Raw genomic sequence first — 21,074 nt, 5'->3', positions numbered from 1 at the left:
ATTAATGATATTCGACCAAGAGAACGTTCAAATGAAAAATTCAACCAAAATAGAGAAAAAATAATGATGCACAAGGTTGTACAAAGATGCAACAAGAATAAAAAATAGTAAAGAAAATAAAAATAACTAATTAGAATAAGCTTTAAATTCAATAAACGTCATATAAAACACCTGGTAAGTTGAATGCAGAAGTGATAACGAAAATTCGGAGAAAAAACTTAGATTAACGTAAATAAAAATATATAAATTAAACTTAAGAGATGAAAACAGTCTTTTTTTTACGTTTTAATTAATTTTTGGCAAAAATACTTTTTATTTTTTTATTTTATTTTAAAAACAAACTAAATATAAAATAGGACAATACTTTATTTCCGATTCCAATTTTTTTTTATAAAGATTTCCGATTCCAATTTAATTAAACGCTCCCCAAATAAAAGATATGTTCTAGCTCTAGTCGCGGTAAAATTCAACATGGGATAATAAATAAAGTAAGATAAAAAATAAAAAACGGCAGTGGCCAACTGGCCATATCTACATTTTGATAACAGCATGAGCACACTTATTACAGAAAAAAGAAAAAGTAAAAAGACATTCTAATTTTATACATATAAATATTCAAAAGGTAGATTCTAACACATTATACATGTAACTTTATCCTATCATTTTCTGCATAGCGATAATTTTAGAGTTGGCTGATTTACCCGTCACAAAAATTCCGGGAGTGGCCAAAATTAAAGACTGAAACTGAACCGCTTTGTTGCGCAGATGCAACTAATTAAGGGCGCGTTTGTTTATCCGTTTGAGCAGAGCATTGGAAGCAACTGAAAAACAAACACACATTAAGCATTACCCAGTTTTCTACCGGTGAACTCCTCCTTCACCGGGTGAATCAAAGTTTCCTCCAAAAGAAGTGAGTAAAGCAGAGAGACCACCCCTGCTTCCTCCGCCACCGATGCTCAGACCAAGAAGATCACGGGTCATGGGCTGGCCCACAAATGGGGTAGAAGGGGCCATCATCACATCTGGCACACTTCCACTCCCACAGAGAAGCCCAAGCCCAAGGTTATCCACCACTGGATGATTCTCTTGCTTCACTTGTCCGTTCCATTGTAGTGTTGTGGTTGCATTAATGTTAAAACCCTCGTCTTTACCGAAGGATGATGATGATGATGTTGTTGTTGCTAAGCCTAGGCCACGAAGAAGGGATGCATTTGAAGCACCCATTTGCGCTGCCTTCTGGAGTGTGCAGTGGCAGATAGTGCAGGTTGGGGTGATGCAGTGTAATGAAGAGGGTCATTGTTGGAGAGATAGAGTGGTGTGGAGAGGGAGAGGGACGTGGATTCTCTCATAATGGTATTGGGGTTCTGCGAGCGAGCCAAGTTTGAGATGAGGTTGGTGAAAGAGGAAGTTGAATTTGATGGTGATTGTGGAGTTGATGGTGTTGTTGGGGACGGTGCCAACACACTAGCAAAAACAGTGGTGCAAGTAGTCGAATTGGAAGGGGTGCTGCTGCTGCTTGTCACGAAACACGCTGTTGCGTTTGGAGACGTCGGTGACAGCTTCGTTGATGGGTTTTCCGGAATTTCTAGTGCCAATGTCGAAAAAGGTAAACAAAGGTGAAAAAAAAAAAGAAGAAAAAGTTCGAGAGCATAAAACAAGGAAAAAGACATTGTCAGACATATAATGCACCAATCAAAAACAGAGTTACAAAAAAAAAAAGTAGGAAGCTGTTCATATGATTATATAATACTAGTAATTAAATATAACCTGAAACAGAGTTAAAAAGCTTGAAATTTAATATGTATGGAGCAAAAAGGAATGCAATAATAGAGGTCTTTCTTGTTATTCGCATCTTCAACTTCAAAGCTAGTTTTCTCCGCCCTAACGAACAAAAAGCTATACCCCTTATACATATAAATATACACGAATAAATACAGCTTTAGTGCCTGGTTACTAAGAATTTGAACGTTGAACAGTGATTTAACCTTGGCATATTGTGTATCAACAACGTGAGTAGCATTAATTTTTGCAAATGAAATTAAAGTTAATAATATTAACTTTCAAAGAAATCATGTTTTAACGAACATATTTGTATTTTATTATACTACAAAAGTAATTTTCTTTTGTTGTCCAAATAAAATTCATTTTTGTAGAGAAAATTTCAGATATAATTAATGTTTAAATCTAATTTCTCTTAAAAAATTAATTATTAATCTCAGTAGATAGATCTCTTCCCTATCTCTTCTGAAGAGTGCAGGCCACAGCGAATCGACCCTTTAATGGTATTGGAACTACCAACTACGACTTGTCGAGTTTTCGGACAAGCAGAAGAAAACCAAAAAAACTAAGCTGCATCGGAACGAGACAAAAAACACATCCTCCAAATTCAAATCATGCCTACGTCATGAGTATAACTTATAACCTCCATTTTATTTATATAATTAAAAAGTTGACGAAAGTCGAAAACGTATCTGAGAAATTCACGCAGCTTGAACCTATGAAAAATACGAAACGAAATAATTAATAGTAATACCTGAGCTCTGAATGGACAAAGTTGGAGGCACCACAGACGCGGAGGGAGTAAGTGGAGGCGTAGGCGGCGAAGAAGCCTCAACCACTTTGCTATTGCTACCACCTTGGCCTTGGGCCTGGGCCTGGGCCCTCGCGCTCTCTTGCGCTAAGACATCGCAAAATGCTCTGTGCGTGATGAAACTATCCCTCCTTTAAGAAAGATACACGTATGTATTACTATTAGCTACATCACATTATACATTGAAGAGAAAATAAATAAAAGAGAAGCAATGAAGTATTTTCATTATTATTTTGATTTTGATTTCGATACCTAGAGAACAAGGTTCCGCAGTCGCATCGGTATTCTCTGCTGCCGCAAGTTTTCATATGAGCCTTCCAATCGGAGTGTACGGCGTATTTCTTAGAACAGCGTTCGCATTGCCACTTTTTCTCACCGTGTTTTCTGCAGAAGTGCTTCTTGATGCCGGTGAGGTCGCCGAGCGCCCTTGCGGGGTTGTGGTGGACGCAGGAAGGTTCGGGACACACGTAAGCTTTCTTCCGCGGCTCTGTGCTCCCTCGCTGCCGCAGCTTCCACGGCAAGTTGTGGCCACGCCGGTGAAGCTGTAGGTTCTGGTCGCGCTGGAAGCCTTTGTTGCAGATCTCGCACACGAAACGGTTCGTCGCCAACAGCGTCTTCGGTGACAAAGCAATCACTTCAGCATCTGGATCTGAAAAAAAACAAACGCAAAGTCCAAAATAATTAAGTACTAACATTCATTCAATAATAAAGAATATTCATAAAGTCACACAAACTTAAAAGAAACCGGGATATATTAATTATGGACAATAAATAAAATGGAAGTGTGTTTAAATGCAAAAAAAAATAAAATATACCTGGCATTCCAGGGAGGCTTCGTTTCCTTTTGGGAGGTAGCAGTGGTTGAGGTGTGATTTCTAACGCTGGAGAATGTGTCAATGGTGAAGGATTCTGAGGTTCCGTCATGGTTTATTCAATGAAACTTGCTATCGTGAACTGAACTCCTCTATGTGATTGTTTTTAATTATTTGCTCCCTTTAGTGGGAGTAGGGATTTGGATTTTGGGGAAAATGGATTGGTTTGTAGTTTGTAGAGTGAAAGATGAAAGATGCTCCTCTTTCCAATAAAACGGCGATTCAACGTTCTCGGCCGGTGTGTGTACGACGGTCCTATTAGGCGGCGCGGTGGAGCAAGTTAGAGTGCAGAGAGAGAGAAATTATTTCAAACGAGGATGATATATGTCATATGTAGTATTGGAAAATATACTAACCAGGCTAAAGCGGCACAAGCTAACCATGGTTAAGTTACGAAGGAGACAGAACTGCTCAGAAGGTTTATATATATAAACTTTAACCAATGTCCTTACTTCATTAGTTAAAGGAATTAATAATATTTTTATCATTAAAAATATATAAAAGAATTACGATTTAACGTATTAGTGATTTTTTTTAATAAAGATGTTTTACTGTTATTAATATTTATCTTAAAAAAATAGAGTGAGGATATAACGTAGGCGCCAAGTTTTCCGTTGCAAATAAATAATGCGAATCTCACCGTCCACGTGTTAGAAGAACCGGGTTCATGGCCTTTGTCGGGAGCAAAACCATCGGGCGGTGCTTGTCGTGTAGTCCAGTTAGTAACCTTATTTATTTATTTTATTTATTAGTATTTATTTTATTATCTCAAATTAAATACACGCACAGTTAGGAATAAAAATCAACATCATCGAATATTTGCCAATAAATTTTCTACAAATTGAATTTGGAGAACTCAAAAAATATTTGAAATTAAAGAAAAAATATTTTTTTTTTCTCTATCTCCCTATTAATAATAATGCAGGAGCATGTAATAAGAGACTCGTGTTTATGTTTGAGTATCCACATTTTAAATTATTTAAATGCCTCAAATTATACGTAAAGTAATTTGTCATAAAAATATATGCCAATTTTTTTCTTTTTTTACTTTTTAAAAATATATTTTAATAAATATTTATAAATGTCACGAATATTAAAAAAATTTATAATACTCGTTTAATGAGCATTATGTCAATGTAAGATGAATTTTCATCCAACAGAACAGATGACGAAGGAACTATTTGTGTCTGACTCATGCCATTATCATTCCTATGCATAGTAATCAATTTAATATATCGAATCATTGGAGATAATTCAATTAAAAACTTTTTTAAAGTGCTGTTAATTTTAAGCTTTTAATTTACAAATAAAATTTATTTAAAATATATTATGTGAGCATTCAATATATTAATGTATGTTTGGATTGACGATAACAAAATTAATTTTAAATAAAATTGATTTTAATAGAGGTAGAAGTTACTTGTATTTGTTTCACCTCCATCATAATTTTTTTCATCATAATTAATTCTATCATAATTTTAAAAATAATTCAAAAACATCTAACATTTGATCAAAATCAAAGTTAATTTACTTTACCATAATCTATCATAATTTTAGAGACAGCACACTTATTGTAATAAGAAAATCGACTATGGCATCAGACTCTATGTAGTATTAAAATTCACCGAGTAAAGACGACAATGGTAGTCACGTGCAAAAATTCTTAAACAATTTATGGTACGTGGAGGAAAACATTTACAAAGAAAACTATATAAATTGTTGAGTGTTTACAGGTGTAAATAGAAGTGAGTTAGGTATAACTATTTTGAATAATTCACGCGTTTATCATAGGTAAAGTTTTATGTCACTCATTAGTGATAGGTAATTATTTTCATTCCGTGGGTAAGTGGTCAAAGAGCACAACTGATCGTATTAGTGTCAAAATCCGCTCAACTGTAATTGGTGCTTTTATAACGAAATAGACTTCAACCAAAATTAATGTGTCATGATCCATAATGTCAAGATAAAGCATTATGTTATATTGCATTTTTTTTAATCCAAAATGCCCGATAAATGAGGTGACATTGGGAGAGTTTCATGTTTCTCATGAGTGACTTTGTGAGGATTCCCATGTTTGGATAAGTGATCGTAGAGCACAAGTGATCGTGTTGGTATCAAAATTCACTCAAGTCGGATTAGCATTCTTGAAAGATAGTAGACTTTGACAAAATTAATGTCATGATAAATAATGCCAAGATAAAAGCATTACGTGAGATTGTGTTGTTTTTTTTATCCAAAGAGTGGTAGATAAGGTGACATTGGGATAGTTTCATGTTTCCCGTGAGGATTCTCGTGTCGTGGGAATGTTGGTGTCAAAATATGCTCGACTGTGATTAATGTTTTTGTAAGATAATAGACTTCTATAAAATTAATGTCATGATCCATAATGTCAAGATAAAGCATTTCGCAAGATTGAGCTCTTTTTTAAATCCAAAAAGGTGGTAGATTAGGTGACGCAGGGAGAGTTTCATCATGTTCCTCTTGAGTTCTGATCAATAATGTCAAGATAAAACATTACGCAAGATTGTGCTATTTTTTAAATCCAAAAAGGTGGTAGATAAGGTGACGTTGGGAGAGTTTCATGTTCCTCATGAGGATTCCCATGTTGTGGGTAAGTGGTCATAAAGCACAAGTGATTGTGTTGGTGTCAAAATTTGCTCAATTGTGATTAGCTTTCTCGTGAGATAGTAGACTTCAACAAAATTAATATGTCATGTTCAATAATACCAAGATAAAGCTCAAATGTGAGATTGCGTTATTTTTTTTTATCCAAAAAGGTGGTAGATAAGGTTACAATGGGGGAGTTTCATGTTTCTCGTTACTAATATGTGAGGATTCCCACATTGTGAATAAATGGTTATAAAACACAAGTAATTGTATTTGTGTTAAGATTCATTCAATTGTGATCAACGTTCTTGTAAGATGCCACAATAGAGCATTATGTTGGATTTTTTTTAATCCAAAAAAGTGATTAATCATGAGACATTGGAAAAGTTTAATGTCCCTTGTCAGTGATACACCAGGATTCTCATATATTGCAATTATATAGTCATAAAGTACAAGTGGTCATGTGGGTGTCAAGATTCACTCATTTGTTATTATTGTTTTTGTAAAAAGTAGACTTTAACAAAATTAATGTGTCATGATCAATACATGTCAAGATTGAGCATTATTTTGACTTGTATTTTTTATTGAAAAAAGTGATAGATGAAAAGATACTTCCAATATTATTATATAGGCATAAATAATATGTTGGGATGGTCAATATTAACTCATTAAAAAAATTATCATACAAATCTAAATCACAAGTAATTTTATCTAATTGTAACTACTAAACTAATTTTAGTAGATTTCTTTAAGGAGAATTGTCTACTAATTTTTTTTTCAATGGCTTTAAAAAATCAAATTCGCATCCATAAAAAAAAAGTAAACTTTGAATACTTGACTAATTGTATCAAGCCAAATTTACATCCAATTGTATATGCATTTATACCAAATTGTAATTGAGCCTCAACCAATAGGAGGATCATGTTAAGTTGGGAATAAATCCAAAGTCGATTCAGAACATTATAATGTTTTATCATGATTAAAATAAAAGGGAATTAAAATATATTATTGTCATGATAATAAGAATGATATGATAAAAAAAAATGAGTATAAATAAAATTATGGGATACGTAAAACGTAAATTGCCAAGGTGAAGGGCGTTTTGGTCTTCTTGCATGCATACGTACAATTAAGCTTCACTGGCCTGCACTGCACCACACTCCAGATTTCAGAGTTAAATATTGTCACTGGGACCCGCCAACTGGAAAGTCCAGCCTCAGACGTGGAATTAGGCATACAATTGCAAAGCATATCCAACACGCTTCAAATGGATTTCTAGCTCTACCGCGTCAGCATTTCAACATTATTTTATTTTTTAAAAATAATTACTTTTATTTTTAAATATGTAATTAATTGACAAATGTGAAAGATAAAAATACAAAATTTAATCCTTAAAAGTGTAAAAAATACGACAGATATATTTGACCGTTAACTTTCATCTATCACTATTAATAAAATAGTCTATGTAACATAAAAGGATAAATTTATAATTAAAATGATTGTTGATGTGATCATCTCTAATTGCTAGTATAAGAACATATTTATTATATAATATTTTTTTTATTTTTTGTCTTCTCGCTCCGCTGAAAAATATATCCTTAAAAGATAAAATGTAAAATTTATTTTTCAAAAGCGTAAAAAGAACAATAAATATATGATTGGATTTTTTTTTTGTTAGCCTTGTTGGATCATATGTATGGGAATTTTTTAGGTGGTTAATAGGCTTAGATTCCGTCTTGATTCTAGATAAATGGGACTAAAAACCAAGTCTAGTGCATTATAAGTTCATAACTTGAAGGCACGGTTATGCCAAAAAAAATCTAAATACATAAAAGCAATCCATTTAAATGGTTTGATTTTATATTTAAATTTAATTTTTTAGATTTTAAATTTGATCCAATTAATTGGATATTTGTTTAGATTTTAAAATTCAATCCAATTTTTTAGACTATGATAATTAGGATTTTTTGATCAACTTTGATAGGAGTTATTTTTTGTCATGTTGTCTGGAGTTTTTTTAGCCGACATCAACCGATGATGTTTTTAAGTCGTCATAGCTGATGTCAGTCAAAATATTTCTCAATTGACGTTGACTCAAAAAATCCTGATTGACAATAGCAAAAAAACTAGCTGACATTAAACAAAATAAATAGGCATGATCGATGTCTACCAACAAACTCTAGCCAACGTTAACAAAAATATTCTTAATTGACATCGATCAAAAAAACCTAGTCGATACTAACAAAAAAATAGTTTCAACCAGTATTTGTAAAAAAATCTTAACTGACGTTGACCAAAAAATAATCCTGACTAATGTTGGCCAAAAAAATCACCGACCAATGTCACAAAAAAAAATTTAGCCGATATCGATAAAAAAAACCCTAACCGACATTGACAAAAATAGTCATAGTCGACGTTGACTAAAAAACTCCTAATTGGTGTTGGCAAAAAAATATCACCAATTGGCATTGATAAAAAAAAATCCTAACCGACCTTGACAAAAAAAAATAATCCTACTTGAGATCGGCAAAAAATTTTTTGACTAATGTCGACCGAAAAATACATTAGCAAAAAAATATTCTTGGTTGTCATCGATCTAAAGATGATTGGGCCAATGCCAATTAAAAATTGACTCAATTGAGGTAGACCAAAAATACCTTAATCAAGATCCATAGAAAATAATTATGTTTAGATTGGTTGAAAATAGCTTTAATTGAAATCGATCAAAAACTACATTAATCAATATCAATCAAAAATTATCTCAATTAAGTTTGGACAAAAATAATTTTTTATTTGAAAAAGTGGATTTAAAATGTATCCAAAAATCCAAATTATTTTTTTCACAAAATATGGATCTCAATTTAAAATGCAATCCATTTAATCGAACCCGGATTGGATTTTCCATGTCCACCCCTACTTGAAGAGGTTGATTAAGTAGAGCAACTTAGCAAGACATACTATCATACGTGAAATAAGTTGTAGGTTTGAGTGTTGCAAATATAGCAATTAAGATTCATCTTTTAAGAGATTTGGCTTCAGTGAACGTAAGCATAAAAGAACAGATATTTTAAAATCCTGAACAAGTTCATAAAAAAAATCATAAATAACGAAAAAATAAACGATTAAAATTATGATTAAAAATGTTCATATAAAAAAATGTCTACAAAATTCAATATCCTGAAATGATCTTCAACTCCAAGCTTAGCCCCAAAGTCAGCACAGGAATTCCTTTGACAAAGGGTATGCTCATTGCTGACTTGAATGTTATGATTCATGAATATTCGTAAAGATGAAGTTCGTTCACAACAAAACAGTCTTCTTACAATCACATTAAATCCAAGCTCCCAAACAAAATTTATAACCGTAAATTAATTTTATTCATATGATAGATAACATCTTTAAATCAAACAATTAAATGTCGGGAAATCTTGATTAAAGATGGTTGGAGTATGTACTGTAATTGATATACATACTTAATGAACTATATTAGTTTATAAATCCAAAATCGTATCAGCTAAATTTAGTAGCCATCATGAGGAGAGTGGGCCTTGGCACTTGGCATTTGGCATCAATGAGAAAAGGGTTGAAGAGCATTACCAAAAAGATAATCAAAATTGAAATGATTTGTCACGGCCATTTTTTCTTTTTTCTTTTTGACATTATGCAATCTGCAAGCAAGCGTAGGGTCCCAAAAACCCACCACACCTTACAGCTGGTCTCATCGTCCCATCACCTCTCTCTCCCTCCCTCTCGATCTCTAAATATATATAGATGAAAAAAAATTAAATTATATAAATATGATTCATATTTATTATTATATTTTTTAATATTATTTTTTAATTTATTAGCAGATAATAAAAAAAAAATTATGCATAGAATTAAGCCATTCATCCACAACTATAAAAGAAAATAGCAATCATTTAAACAACCAAAATTTAAAAGATATCTACAAATTTAGTAAACTATTTATCATGTTGAATTTAGACGTAATGTAAATATGATTATTTTCTTATTGTATATTTATATATATTTAAATAGATTATTATTTTAAGTTTTTTTAAATGACTTAAAATTAATCTTTCAATTAATTATGATTTTGAATTATGTTAACTCAAGTTATTTAACAAATAGACAAAATGTTAAGTTAAACAGAACTAGATTCCGTTTGCTTAAGCAAGAAACACTTCTTGTTTAAGTCTCCTGGATGAAAAAGAAACATAAATAAGAGAAGAAAGATCACTACATATATTTAATTAAATTTTTTGATAAAAATTAATCATCAACAAAATTAATAAATATTTTAATGAATATCATGGTGATAAAAAAATGTAGTAAAGTCATACATGTTTTCATTTCTAATCATATATTAGAGATAAAGATAATGTTTGACTTTAGATTAATGCTAGAATTTAAGATGGCTATAAATGATTAAAAATTAAGATATTAAATTAAATATTTATTTTGTAATATTTTTACTTTTTATTTTGTAATATTTAAAAACTTCTTAAATAAAATTCATTTACAGAATTTTATAAATGTGGGCTAAATTTTGTTATGCTTCATGAATATGCATTTTTTATTTGTTTAATTTAAAAAAAATACAGTGTACACTATATAAGTATTCATGTCAAATTATTTTATTTATTTTTGTAAAAGAAAATGATTTTTTATTTATTATTGAATGACTTCAATAGTTAATGGGCTTATAATAATGGGTGGACTAATTTTTACAAAAATAAGTAAAAAATGAAATTTAAATTTTAAAAACTATAATAAATGCATATACGTAACACAAACGTTATCTGAACCGTAATGTTTTTCATATTATTGCCGTATTTATCTTTAATTTTAATTAATTGTACTTGACAGACAGTTGTAGCCTGTAGGTATGTAAGAAGCGAAAAAATAGCTTTCCAAGTGGAAAACAATTGGAGTTCTGAAATTATAGTATGGTATACTGTAGATGTCTTTCTTTGGACTTTTGGTTCCTCTGTTTCACACACCAAAAAATAATTCATAAATGCAAATAATAATTAACACGGTTAAAGTTTAAAACTGTAATAAATTTATTGAAAATTAGAAAATTTTGAGTAAATCTTATTAATTAAGGGTTAAACCCACATAATTTTATATATTTTTTTTACAAATTTTAATAAATAGGAAAATATGTTAAAAAGAATGTAGTAATGTTAGGTTTGCTAACATTTCTCTATCTTCGTATACAACCCCCACCCCCTCATATTCTTATCCATTTCATCACAAACAAAATCACATTCTTATCCATTCATAACATGTTACATGGCTCGATGTCATGTTCTCACCTTTACCGAGACAGGAGCAAGCGCAAAATTCCTTCAGTCTTGTTCTTCACCAATATTCTGATAAACCTTTGAAAGACCCGTTTAAAATTAATCCACAGGATTTCCTTACTCTAATCGCTGAAAAGACTTGTAATGTTTTCCATCAAAATTTTCAATAAAATGGTATGTGAAATTATTTTTTTGAAATTTTACGATAGATATTCAATCATTTATTATTAAAAGAAAATGCCTACTTACAATCATTTAAATAAAATGAAAACTGATAATAAGAATATAAAAATAAAAGAATCGATCTAATTTTATTCTAATCTTTAACCCAATTGTCACCCTCCATTAAATATCTAGCTCGAAGGCAATCAATTTATACCGTTCTTATTAAGGATAAGACTTTTAAGAACAACTTTGTTACATTTTTGCCATCAATTTTTTCAATAAAATGATGTATTTTTTTTAAAAAAATTTGCAATGCACATTTAATAAGTTATTTACTATTAAAAGAATTCCTACATATCATTTAATTAAAATGAAAATTTTAATAGTAAAAATATGAAACTTTTTATCCAAATTTATCCTAGTTTAACCTTATTAAGGCCCCTGCATAAAAGATCTAGCTCGAAGGCAATCAATTTATACCGTCTTCCGCCCCAAATTTAAAAGAAATCAACATCCGATGTACCAAGTATAGACGAACTATATCTAGGTAAAGATTGCTAACATGGTCTTCAACATTCTCTTCAATATTACTACTACTCTAGTTCAACTAGTTTACAGTATTACTCCTCTCGCGCATCAACCATGTTAAAGTAGTAAGTCTCCGAAATAAACGATCCTCACACTGCAACATTAACTCTAATTGATTATGATCCTATGTACGGTTGAAGGGCACATTTCAGCATGAACAACAGATTTCTCATCTAACTACGTTTCAGATACTATATATATATATATCACTGTCACATTCCATATCTACACAGTTCAAATTGTGCAGCATTTGGGTGATATTCCACGGATCTCACTCGATTACTGTCAATTGTCGCATCTTTGAAAGTTAGATGCTGAAGCCTGAATTTTTTAGCTGTCAACAAATGAACCACTCGACCAAAATGCACAGCATCTATAACATATCAATTCATGAACGGCAGGCATTAAATATTTGTCCTCTCATTGCATCAATTGGCATGTGCTCAAATGTGTAACGCTCAGGACCAAAGTACACTCCCATTCTTTCTAAAAGTGCAATACTCTCGTCCCTACCGTATCTTGAAGCATATAGTCTCAGGTACTCAGTGTCCTAAATAGAGGCACGGAAAACAGAATCTACGATCAGAATGCAAAGGAGAACCACTTGCAACTTATGCCAGCACATGACATGAATATAAATCTTCAGGAAAGAAACAGAGATGGGAAAACCATGTAAATAAGACTACTATTCTTCAAAATACAAATATGTTGAGAATAACTTGCAAAATTAAGAAGAAAAGATAAATGTTCTACCTGCAAGCCATTAAGTATGCGCTCTAGTCTAAGAGAAGCCACTGGCTGATGAGAAGTTGAGAACACCTCACCAGGATAGTATAGAACTCCATCTCCAGGGGGAAGACCATGCCTGAATTTTATCTGTGTCCACAAAATTATTTTGATTGTCAGAAAATAATCAAAATATCAATGCAGTATAACAAGTTCTACCAGCCCCATTCTTTTTAGAAGATAGCATAAACAAGCTATACAATCACCTCTGCACTGGCTACAGTTGCCTTCTCATAGCAGTTGGCTCCCCAGTACAAAAATCCTGTGCCACCCTCTTTCCACACACGCCACATGACGGCACGGTGTTGGGTACCTCGCATTCCAAGATGCCAATTTGGATGAGGATCTGATGGTCCCATACAGACATATGTCCACCACTCCTGTAAAAAATACCACCTGCCCCTAATGAGCAAATAAGAGTATATGCACCAGCACAACATTACTATGCATATTATAATGCATAGCTTGCTATTCTTCGGGTCTAGGATATTCCATTACACACACAAACATCAAACATTTCTTCTATTCAGCTCTCAGAATCTTTTTTAAAGAGAAATACTGAATAAATATTCGGTGTAACAGATTGACTATTTCAGCAATAAGTACACCCATTTATAATGATTTACAATTTTAATCCATTGCTGATGAATATCACCCTCTTTAGCAAAAAAATGTCTAAGAGGAAAAATGTTGAAATTGCATCAACGTAATCATATTGACTATTGAGAATCAAAGAAAATGGGAGCTCATGCTCAACTAAATAACTCAAATCCTCCAAGGCTTTGCTAGGCAGTGTGAATGCCTAATTTGTCTGAGCTACTTAGTAAATAAAAACACGTTCAAATATTTAATAAATCAATATTTATCTTAGAGTATTGTAGAAATTATCTCTTAGGATTATTTTTTATTTTTTTAGTTAATATTTCGTGATTTGTTTACTTTTTTACTTAGAATTATTTCTTAGTTTCCATGTTTTATAATGCCTTGTGATTTGTTTACTTGCTTGCTTAGGACATTTTTTTATAGCAAAAAGAGGATCAAGAGAGAAAGGAAGGGAACAATAGAAAAAACACAAATTGAAGTTGAATAAAAAGGAGATAGTTCAGAATAAGAAGATAGGAAGTTCAACAGTGATCAAGGATCAAGTCAGAAGAGGACAAAAAGAATTACCCAGAGCTCACAACAAATAAGACACGTTCATAACTTAACACAATCAAATAGAATATATTACATTGTCAAATTTTCTTCTTTTTTTTTACCTCATTTTTTCTTCTCCCGGTCAACTCTCCTCTCTGCCACATCATCACCTAGCCTGTTATTCTAATGCTTTCTTTCTCTATGTGATTAGATTTAAGTCCATGTTATTGGTTTATTTTAATCAATTGTTAAAATTAGCTCACTTTATTTGTTTCTAAATATGATTGAAGACACAAAAGACTAATTTAAAATTTATATAATTTTGAAACTAATTAAAATAAAATATTTTAAAATAGAAATAGAAAAAAAAGTCAAAATTAAGTATACCAAAATTCATTGATTCCATATACATAATAAATACAAAAACTAAATTGTTTTTAAATAAAAATGGATTATCAGGAGCAACTTTCAAAATTACAAATTAGGTTGTCAGATCTACTTTTAGTTTGATTATCATAAGCAACTTTTAAAGTTAAAAGTAGATTGTTAGAATGTTAGTAATATAACTGTTTTGGATCTATTAGTACTTTTTGTCTTTAGTTAATGCGAGTAACTTACAATTTTGGATCAGGTCAAGGTCATAATAATAAGTATAAGAATCTATCCAAAAACGTTGATGCCTAGTGCTGTTTCCAAAATCCAGAGCATGACAGACACAACAGGGAAAAACAACCATGAAAGAAACATAGAGCTGAGCCTCATGTAAACAGGTAGACTTAGGTCATTATTATGAAAGATCATATACCCAATAAAAATGCATACTTGTGTTTATGAGATTTGTTCAACCAACATTGATGAGGAACAATAAATATCAACAGCTTCAGCAGAAATTTAATGCACAAACCAAATAACAAATACAGAAAAACAATAAAATTATAATATTACCTCGCCATTCTCTGGTTGTAATTCAGCAATAATATCCTTAACCAGGTCCTCTTGATTGCCCAGAACCCACTCACTGCAAAGGCACATTCAATTTCTTAGCATGCTTAATGATAGAAGACTTCTGTTTTTCTTCCTTCCCTATTTTATTTTCACCATTGTAAAAATGATTTTTTCCAGGGCACATAAAATGAGACTTGAGAAATAAGCCCCATCAAGGTGTCCAAAAAATAACACACTAATTCGGTAACCTAACTGAAATTCAACTCACTTTTAAGTAATGCAAATGGATATGAAGGGATCCACATAACAAAAGCTTCAAAATACAAATGTGGTCAATGAAAATGGAGAAGGGTTGTCTCTGGTCCTCTAGAAGGCACAAAACCTCTCACCCAAACAACAAAACACAACCAATTTACACAACAAAGTCCTTCAACAAAAAATAGTAATCTGTTTTTAATGAAAGAACATCTTAGTGTCATTGACTATAAATAGAGATCCTGAAAATTGATTCACCAAGTAATCCCATAAATTGAGATTCCGAATATTGCTTCACCATAAATTGAGTAATCCCATGAGACCTCAAAATGACAGTCCTTATGTCCTAAAGTAGGTCAAAAACCAAATAATAAAATCGACACAGAAAATCCTAAAAAAATCATAATGAAACACGATAAAAATTATGGTCTTCTAAGTGATGACATGGTCATTAAAAATTTATGTCAATAACATGAAATAACTTGAAGAAATGGAAAGAAAAAAAGAAAACTTTCAGTATTTCTTTTTCCATACCCTTGGTCAAAAATAGGCAAAGCCAAGCAAAAAGTAAATCGCTCAAAGTTACATGATAAATAAAGTGTACTAAACTTAGGTATACAGTTAATGTAGAGAATAATACCTAGTACAATAAATTTGATTATGAGGACGCAGAAAACTTGGAACTTTTACAAAAGCGTCAAATGGAGTAGGTGCGAGAGGTGCATCATTTGGTCCTACATAAAACAAGAATCATACAATAAGATAATTACATTAGGACAAAAGAATAATCAACTACAGAAGTTAAACTGAATGGACTAGGTGGAGAAAGCTGAGTAGTTTGAATTAATGGAGTCATCAAATATTATATGAATTAATTGTGGAAGCATGTCCTACAAATACAATCATTGGAAACATACAGCAAAAGCAATAATGAACAAAGCAAATTTGTGATTGGTATCATATAAACAGAGTCACAGATATAGATTGAGTTATTTATTTTCCATGCTCACAGTCACACAACACTGGGTGTAATACTGGTAAGTTCAATCTGACTGATGTCAGAATTTGCCAACTGAGAAGATTTAGCGACAGCTAAAATACCCCAAGGCCGTGCCAGCAAAAAATTATACCATATTACCTAAAATCTTATTATAAGGTTAAATTTGCCAAAAGTGAGAAAATATGTTTTTTCATATAGTAAATTAGTAATATATAGGAACAAAGATGGGAAATGTTTAGCAAAAAGAAACCGAAGTCATGGCCCCGGCAAAACTATTCTTAGATCAAATAACTATAAAGAGCACCTGGATGAAACCAGTTCCAACTATCCAATTAACTAATTTAGGATATGATTACAGTCAGCAAATACAACCATGTGAAAAACTTGAAGTCATTCTGAACAGTGCATTTGCTAAATAAACCATAGCCATTGCCAAGATGAGAAACAACCAAAAGACATCATAAGGGAGAGATTATCATGTAGTCTACACAGAGATTAGGTTAGGGTAATTTAAGGTAGCTAACACATACCACAATAGTAAGTAGTTAAAATACGAGCATCTGGAGCATAAGCATGAATCTCACTGGCCATATTTCGAACAGAATCATATTGTTCCAAATTCAGTGGCTGGAAAAAATATGAAAGTAAATCAGCTTATCAGGGTCATAACAAACTGGATCTGGTTCATGGTTATACTAACCACACATGACAGTAAAATATAATGAAGCTATTAAAAAAATTATTTACCAGGAAAGCATGAAAACAATTAACCAATGACTACTGCAAGAGTCACTTGACTGATTTTTTTTTTTTTAAAGTAGCACTATCCAATCCAGAGATAGAATAAAGGTAGAACTAAACTAAGATGTCATCCTAGGGAAGAATTTTCATATTATTGCAAATGATAGCACACATGTTTATACCTCATCCCACAAGTAAAAGTAAGCTTTCCTCCAGTGATTCTTGGTCCTCAATATCTCAACTTGTTTCTGCAAGTAATCCTCCGCCGAATTGTTACTGTGGCACATCAACAGGTGGGTTGAATTTCATCAGTTTTCATCGCAAATATACCTGATAGAAGCGAACGGGGACAACTGACTGTATACCCGGAGACTACTTGTTTATATGGTACAGCATATGCTGCCAACCGTGGATCTGAAAAATATTCATCCGACTTTGGATGATCCGCTACAATGTCAAGAAGAGGAGAATTTTCAGCAATGCTATTAATTCTTCTTTTGGAGTTGATTTTGTCAAACTTATTGCCTCAAAAAAATACCTGGCCATGGAGATGTGTACGTCAAAACACGCATACCATCAGCCCATTTACAAAAATAAGGGCTGATTCTATACTGAAGAAGCCATTTGAAATGCTGATCCAATGCTTCATACCACTCAGCTGTCCCTTGTTGAACACCAAAGCGATCCTCAATTACAGTATCAGATATCTAGTGTATAGTAAAGGAAACAAAATAGTGTGCAACAAATAAACTTTCCTAATTTCACAAAGATATAGATCCAAAGTGCATCAGTGAATGGAAAATGTGAAATATGCAGAGCACTAATCGAACAAAAAGCAGCAATATCATGATTCAGTCAGAGTTTGTTTGAAGTAACTAAGTTGGCGCTTGGTTTAAGTGCTTATTTTCTGTTTTCATTTTCAAATTTTAAAGATTTAGAAAACATGTATAGAGAAAAAAGTACTCTAAGGTGTCACTGCGTTTTCACTTCTTCAAAAAAACTAAAAATGATGATTTGTTGTTTTCAGCTTTGGATCTGTTTTTGAAAATATTTTCAGAGAAAATGTTTTCTAAATTTAAAAAAAAAATGTATTTTCACTCTAATTTTCTATTTTCTTTGAAAATGAAAACAGAAAACACTCAAATCAACCGTCACCTAAGTAAGCCATAAATTATTTAGCATTTTAATGACCCAACTGAGACAATATAAATACCAGTTACATTTTCTACAACTACAAGCATTAAAAAAAAAATCAAATCAAATGGATTTACTTGTTTGACATTTAATGTATGGGAAGAGGATACACCAAATACAGCAGGGAGCGAAGGAGTTTCAGGAAGTACAAATTCCCAAACAGTCAGATTTAACTTCATCCGTAAAGAGAGACTTGAAATGGCATCCTCATCCATTACGTCTACTGGTCCATTATCTGAAAAGAATTCAGAAAATGATGGAGACAGAAGAATCCTTCTCAAAGATGTAGTTGTAGATTTCACCCTTTCAACCTAAAAAAGAGATGCTTAAATAAAAAAACCCATAATAATATCAAGGTCAGTGAGAGTATCAAAATGAGGAACACTGATTGAGAAAACAAAACCCACCACTTCATCTAATGGTTTTCCATCAATGGGCTCAACAATGTCAAGACATCCCTTTAGGTCCCTATACAGCTGATGTTTCTCAACCTTGCTTATACTTTGAACAGGAGATCTGTGCAGTGGTTAAAATTGACAAAGTCAATAAACAGAAGTTGTAAATTATGTCTTACACAAAATAGGAAATAACAGAATCATTAACAGAAAAAGGCTCACTCTGCATCTGATTTTATAGCAGTAATGACAATCTCTCCTTCATATTGTCCTGGAGGTTGAGAACTTGGAACGTCAATGGATATCCAAAGAGCGGTAGTCTCCCTGAAGAAGCAAATGAATGCCAAAAACAGAGTGAAAACTGAAAAGTAGTCAACCGTCCAGCAACATGCAGACACAGCACTAGAACTCAAGAAGAAAACATTAAGAAAGTTAATCAGACAAGTACCCAGGAAATAGGTTTATTTGACTGACTGGAAGATCAACGGGAACAAGAGCATCAGGTACACCTAAAATGGGCACCACCCGCCGCAACAGCAGTGATTGCCCAACAATCAGTCTGCCAAAATTGATGTCAGCATAAAATGGAAGTAAATCACGTATTTGTTCCATACAATATGACAAACTCCAACCTGTCTCCAGATGTGGAACATAGGTCACTACACTGAATCTGCACAGTCCCTGCAACACTAGAACCACCCCATGAAACCTTTGGTCGGATAGCTATTTGCACACTCTCCCTCTCATTTCTAGCAGCCAGCAGGTTTATCTACAAGATAAAGCAAAAACTTTAATGTCAGAAGCCAAATAGCAAATGTTTCAGGATTCATAATTTCTTCAGTCCAATATGATTCTACAACTTTTTTATACATAAACTCCACCCACAAATCTAAGATGGTTCCAAAAGTGAAAGTCGTAAGTGCATCAAACTCGTGAAATATTCCATCCATATCCCCAACTCATTAGAATTAAAAATTGGCATGCCAAACTCTTGCATCAATTAACCATATAATAGCAAACCATTTTGAGGCATGCATCAAGTGCGGTTAAGCATGTAATTGTGCAACTATGAAGGCAAAAGTCAATTTACAAGTAGATATCACACGTAACAAATTGTGAGATAAAAAAAATTTCAATTATTACTTGTGCAGTTACTATTCATAAACAACAAACACTAGCAAGGTCATGCTGACAGAAAACATGTAATTATGTACATTATAGCATGTTACAAATTATAGAAATAAAACACAATAAGATTACTAGAAGATGAATAGGAATATAGACCACCAAAATGAGATACGACAAAAATACTAACAGGCTCCAAATGTCTGGGCATATCTTGAGGTCCAACATTTGCTGTGTTTGGCATGCACCATACATGCACTAAATCCTTAGTTGGAATTTCTGTGGGGTCAATTGGTCCCTTGACATTCAAGCCATGTGTGCCACCATCATTCCACCCATAAGCCGTACCACCTCCTGCAACACCTTCAACAGGTGGCACAACCACATCTTGAGGATTTCCTGCCAATTGCATCGACCAGTTAAATTGTAACACCCCAGAAGTCATTTAAAGATCAATGTACACTCCACAATTTTTTGTTTAAAACAGAACAGCCCCTAAAAGTCCACTGGATCCATTCCTCAAACAGGTCAAAATAATACAATTTTTCAACTACCACTGAACCAGGTGAAAGACAGCAGCTAGCCAATTGACACAAGATACACTATGTGAAACTCATTAAATGCATGTTTGGAAAAACGTCCAAAGGGCATAGACATACGTCAATTGCAGCCTTTGATTCAAAAGCTAAAATGACTAGCATTAACAGGGACGCGCATTTAGGACATGGCGGTCGCAGTTCCAAACAGGATATAAGATTTGTACAGTTCTACTCACACGTGATCCATATCAAAGTAAAAAGAAAAGTAATCGAAAGGGGCGGGGGAGCAAGGTTGCACATAAACAAAACTTTCAAGCCTCTCACAGAAGTCATACACACAACTCCTAACTCACATCACACAAATTCAGTTCAAGTTACTTTCAGAACAAAGCAATTTCTTCGCACAAATTGAAGCGTAGGGAACGAGAACTCACAACAGGCGAAACCAGCAAGGTTTTGTGGTTAGATTCGAGTTGTAAACATTAAAAGATTTGCGAAACGGAGTAACTGTGAATTGCGAGAGTGAAAGAGAAGAAAAGGAGTGTGAGGACAAACCGGAGTTGTCCATAACGGAGTCGGTGGAGTTTGTTCCACTGCTACGGCGGAGAAATGATCGCGTTTTGTTTTGTTTTGTTTGAGAGTAAGGAAGATTTTTCTTTGTTTTGTTGGCAATTCAGATATTAGAAGGAAGGAAGGCAGAGGAAGGGAAACAATGTTAATAGTGTGACTAGTAACTACTTCAGGTTAATGCTTTACGCACTCTTTCGCTTTTCTTACTTTAACATTTTATCAGTGAAATTCATTCGTCTTATTCTCACCTGATTGT

General features: G+C 32.7%; 1 protein-coding gene and 1 pseudogene across 3 annotated transcripts; both read right to left on the bottom strand.

Annotated features, from left to right (window-relative positions):
* Positions 1 to 494: 494 nt before the first annotated feature.
* LOC114408652 lies at positions 495 to 3,823 on the bottom strand (annotated as a pseudogene).
* An 8,216-nt stretch (positions 3,824 to 12,039) lies between these two features.
* LOC114408651 lies at positions 12,040 to 20,993 on the bottom strand. 3 transcript variants are annotated; one of them, XM_028371778.1, is made up of 16 exons: positions 20,804 to 20,989; positions 19,900 to 20,108; positions 19,217 to 19,353; positions 19,033 to 19,143; positions 18,807 to 18,908; positions 18,597 to 18,705; positions 18,300 to 18,500; positions 17,534 to 17,702; positions 17,361 to 17,442; positions 17,178 to 17,271; positions 16,785 to 16,881; positions 15,895 to 15,988; positions 15,000 to 15,072; positions 13,124 to 13,297; positions 12,885 to 13,007; positions 12,040 to 12,681 (listed from the first exon to the last, which is right to left on the bottom strand). In XM_028371778.1, exons 1-16 carry the CDS (start codon positions 20,814 to 20,816, stop codon positions 12,520 to 12,522), a joined length of 1,950 nt encoding a protein of 649 aa, XP_028227579.1. In that variant the 5' UTR covers positions 20,817 to 20,989; the 3' UTR covers positions 12,040 to 12,519. The 3 variants fall into 3 exon arrangements, with proteins under 3 accessions (XP_028227579.1, XP_028227581.1, XP_028227580.1); XM_028371780.1 differs by having other exon boundaries at positions 20,683 to 20,804; XM_028371779.1 differs by having other exon boundaries at positions 12,659 to 12,771; positions 20,804 to 20,993.
* Positions 20,994 to 21,074: the final 81 nt, after the last annotated feature.

Source organism: Glycine soja, chromosome 4, assembly GCF_004193775.1.
Source record: "Glycine soja cultivar W05 chromosome 4, ASM419377v2, whole genome shotgun sequence".
Classification (NCBI taxonomy): Eukaryota; Viridiplantae; Streptophyta; class Magnoliopsida; order Fabales; family Fabaceae; genus Glycine; species Glycine soja.
The sequence above is the reverse complement of the archived record's forward strand: the minus strand, read 5'-3'. Positions and strand labels throughout refer to the sequence as shown.